At 45.8% G+C, this 4,162-nt stretch overlaps 1 protein-coding gene across 1 annotated transcript in view; it reads left to right on the top strand.

Annotated features, from left to right (window-relative positions):
• Positions 1–1,078: 1,078 nt before the first annotated feature.
• The window catches only part of LOC103782008 (coronin-2A-like), a gene marked incomplete at its 5' end in the record, with an annotated part of 6,274 nt that continues 3,190 nt past the window's right edge, over positions 1,079–4,162 (top strand). Inside the window, 3 exons of the mRNA XM_008949737.1 lie at positions 1,079–1,183; positions 1,525–1,621; positions 3,574–3,686. Coding sequence (XP_008947985.1) covers positions 1,079–1,183; positions 1,525–1,621; positions 3,574–3,686 — 315 coding nt within the window. The remainder of the gene's footprint in view (positions 1,184–1,524; positions 1,622–3,573; positions 3,687–4,162) is intronic.

The following is a 4,162-nucleotide window of genomic DNA, read 5'->3' as shown; positions in this document are numbered from 1 at the left end:
TCACTGTGTTTGGACGTGGCTTCTTTGCATCAGTGAGAGGCGAAGCACTGTGCTGCTGTCTGGAGGCTTTCCACACAGCTAAGCAGTGCTCTGGTGCATCACAAATCTCACATCAGGGTTTCATTTCCTTCAGAGCTGCTAGAGGAGCTGGCCACACCTAGTTTGAGAGCACAGTGGGAAGGCCCGTGTGGCCAGGTGTGTGCAGCCTCCTTAGAGATAGGCAATGTCACAGGACTTGCCTAGCAGGCGTCTTTCTGATGTCCATCAATACCATCATCACATCTAAACAGAAGCCCTGGCTTTCTGGAGTTTGCAGCTAGACAATTCTACAGGACAAAGTACCTATTAACCCTATGCTAAATAGATATTCCTGGGACAACAGCCACAATGACAGCCATGGGACACCATCCTCTGCCCCACTGGTCCTCCTGGCACTGCTCCCTTCTGCAAGTGGAGGGATAGTGTTGCTGAAGTCATGGCAGCCTTGTGTGTGGAGTGGTGTGCTGTGTCCTCCTACATGGCTTTCCTGCAGAAGGCTGAGGGGAGACATTGCTTTTGCAATGGGCACCTTCCCACCCAACAGTGTGGACACTGCTTGGCTGATACAGAATGTCCCTGTGGTGGGTGACGGACTACTGTGGAGGTATTGGCTTGATTTGGGGTCGTGGGGAAATATGAATAATTCAGTGTGGGATGCAGATATGCCCTGAAGGCTCTTCCATGTCCCTGAGTCTGGTGGCCCACACAGAGTCAGGCAGTATTTCTTTACTGTACCTTCCCCTGAAATGTCATCAGGTGTCTGAGATGTTCTAGTGGTAAGAACTGATGTCGTGACGTGCTGCACTCAGTCAAGAGCCAGGGGCAGAGCACCCATTTTCACCTGTGGAGCTTTAAAGAGGTCTGTGCATGGCCCTCTGCTTCAGGCAGCTGGCCATGACCTAGCATACACTCCTTGGGCTTATACACTTATAGGGCTAGGCTCACATGCTGCTGCCAGGTGGGGTTCAGGTAAAGTGCCCCTGACTTGAGTCGACTGACAGGTGATCACGGCTGTCTGTTTTTACTGTGTTCTTCCCAGAATGACCTTTCTGTGCCTTTACTGGAGGAGGATTTGGATGGCTCCTCGGGGCTCTTGTTTCCCTTCTACGACTCAGACACCCACATGCTTTACGTGGTGGGAAAGGTAAGTGCTTTCCTTGTCAGCAAATGCTAGTCCATCTGATTCTTCTCCCAGCCTGTGTTAATATGAAGTCAAGGATGTACCTAAACCACATTAACCTAAGGATATGTGCTGATGGGATTGGGCCTGAGGGCACTGTAGCTTCAGCCCACATTTGCCACTGCAGACATACCACATATACTATGGGGAGGTATGCTGCAGAGCCCTAACCTTCCCCCAGAGCAATGAGGGAATAAATATTTAGTTCATTCTTGACCCTGTGTGGCTTCTGGGGCCAGGCATTCTTCTTAGACCCTCATGCTGAACAGCAGAGCCTGGCTCATGTCCATTTTCTTTGCCTTTAGGGTGATGGAAATATACGATACTATGAGATAAGCCCTGAGAAACCGTACCTGAACTACCTGATGGAGTATCGTTCTCCTTTACCACAGAAGGGCATTGGTAAGTGGCAGCATATGTCCAACACTACAAAGGGATGGTGGCTTCTTTGGTTTACAGTCTGTCAGGGTCCAGGACTATCCAAAATATCAATTAGAAATGACAGTAGGTCAGATTCCAGTCTCCACACAGGTTTACAGGTGCACAGTCAGCCTGGCCCAGCTCACCTGTATGTCACAGGTCACAGCCTGGAGAGGTCCCTTCTGACCAGCACACCATGGGCTTGGCAGCTTTACCAATCACTGCTGCATCCTCTCTCACATACCTGGTCAAGGTGGAAGGAAGGCTAGTCTGTAGTTAGAAGTGGAGAGTGCTCCTTGCCCTTTGTGAATCTGCTCCAAGACTTTTGGCATTGAATTCTTTGGACATTGTTTCCATTCTAGGATTTCCCTAGTAGTGGGTGCTCCGTGTCTTAATACCCACCTTCTGTCATCTCCCATTTAGAGATAGACCTGCTGTGATTAGGTCACCCCTCCTCCACTGGAGACCCTTGGTCTCTCCATTGGTCTCTCCATTGCAAAAAAACCCCTTTTGTGTTACAAACATTGCATTACAAACCTTTGCTTGTAACTGATCTGTGTACTACTTGCTGTTTAACTCATTCAAGATACAGAATCTGACTTTCAGACCTTAGACCCTACTGGTAGCCCTTTCTTGAACCTTCTTTAGTCTACCCTGTAAGCCATATTCCTCTATAGATCGACATGGTTTTAGGACCATTTCCCATCTCTCCACACTGTCTGTGGACAATCCCATTCTTTCAGGACATTGGTGCAGATATTCAGCAGCACTGGATTTTGTGCATGAAGGTGTCCTTCAAAAAACTGTTAGTGGAAAAGGAACAAGTCATTTAACACAGCTGGAAGCTCTCTCCATTATTCATCTGTCCTGGGTTCAGCCAGGATAGGGTCAATTTTCAGAAGTGGCTGCTAAACCACAACATCAGCTTTTATAATCCTTCCAATGTATAGCACCCTGTTTTATCTTGTCATAGTCCCTTTAAAAATCATTCCATGAAAAGGAAGCATACAGTGTTTTCAAAAGGCCTGAGTTAATCAAATCTATTTCCTTAGTCTGATCTGCTGATCAAACACACTGCTAAGGTCCTTGTACGAAAGCTTCTTGTCCAATATTAAAAAAAAAAAAAATACAGCATGGAGGAGTGGAGTTTAGATTTGCATTTAGATGAATGCCTAATGTAAGGAGCAACAGTCTTTTGGATAGAATCTGCTGTTTAAGTCATTTGGGATTAGTAGTAAACAAAACTTCTGTAGGACACCATGAAGCAAAGTCTATAAGGAGAAGCAATCTCTTTTGCTGACCAAATTGGCATGGTTGTAGGCTTTGGACTGCACAAAATCCAATTTTTGGAGAGAAATCCACTGAGGTTATCAGGTATTTAGAGACCTTGTGTGGCTTAGCCAGTCCCTGAAACACAACTGTTCCTGTCTGACAGAGCAGATGTTCACACCATTCTCATACTCCTTTCTGCTTTGTGACAGCGTTGTGGGGAAGATTCTGGACTGTACAGGCTTCCAGCCTGACCCATTATAGCTATTTTGGTGATGTTTAGGTACCCTGAAATCCTTTTCTGGTGGTCTTGATAGTCAAATCCCATGGCATCACCTGTCAGTTCTGTGCAGTCTCAGTCACTCAATTTGCAACTCATGAGAATGAGTAAGGAATAGGAGGTTTAGCACAAAAACCACAGACACTGTGTTTAACTCTATGAGCTGCTAGAAAAAAAAAAATAACTGAGTCTAAAAAAAGAAATTTAGTCTAAGAAAAAAATAATTTGCGCCACTGAGCCAGTTTTGGGTGCAGATTTCAGACCATACTGCTGTGGAGCCGATGCTGTGACTTCTTTTGTTGTTCATCGGCTCTTTTTTCATGGTGAATGTCATTAACTTTCCTAGGGAAATTTATACCCCATTTGTTTCATGCTATTCCACCAGGAATGATGCCAAAGAGAGGCCTTGAAGTGTCAGCCTGTGAGATTTTCCGTTTCTACAAATTGATCCCAACTAAAAGCCTGATTGAGCCAATCTCCATGATTGTGCCTCGGCGGGTAAGTTAACCTCAGGTGTTGTTCATGTCTGGGACAAGTATCAGTGAAAAAGAGGGCAGTGCTTCCTTTCTGTGACCATCAGGGACAGGTGAACAGATAGCATAAGGGATTTCCTCTCTCCTCATATGAAGGAAATAGTTGGTCAGTTTGTGGGGCAGCCCTTGTCCCAGTTAGAAGGCAGAATTGTGTCCCACCTCCCCTATGCCCTAGTTTCCCCAGATAGAGAGGTGAACAAAAGGAGGCAGTGCTAATGAAAGCTCTGCACTGATTGAAAAGTTAACAAAATGAAATATGTGATTTAACAGGGAACAGAAGGGAAGAAGGGTAGGGGTTTAACAGGGTACAGAAAGGAAGAAGGGTAGGGGTTTAAAAGGGTAAAGAGATTATAGTAATAACAAAGCAAGGAAGGTTAAACTTCCAAAAAATACAAAACCCAAATGCTGTGCTGAGGCTCCCCAGTGCTGGATCTCGCTGGA

The sequence above is a fragment of the Merops nubicus genome, unplaced genomic scaffold, assembly GCF_000691845.1.
Source record: "Merops nubicus isolate BGI_N331 unplaced genomic scaffold, ASM69184v1 scaffold52251, whole genome shotgun sequence".
Lineage (NCBI taxonomy): Eukaryota > Metazoa > Chordata > Aves > Coraciiformes > Meropidae > Merops > Merops nubicus.
This window is presented reverse-complemented; position numbering and strand designations above follow the sequence as displayed.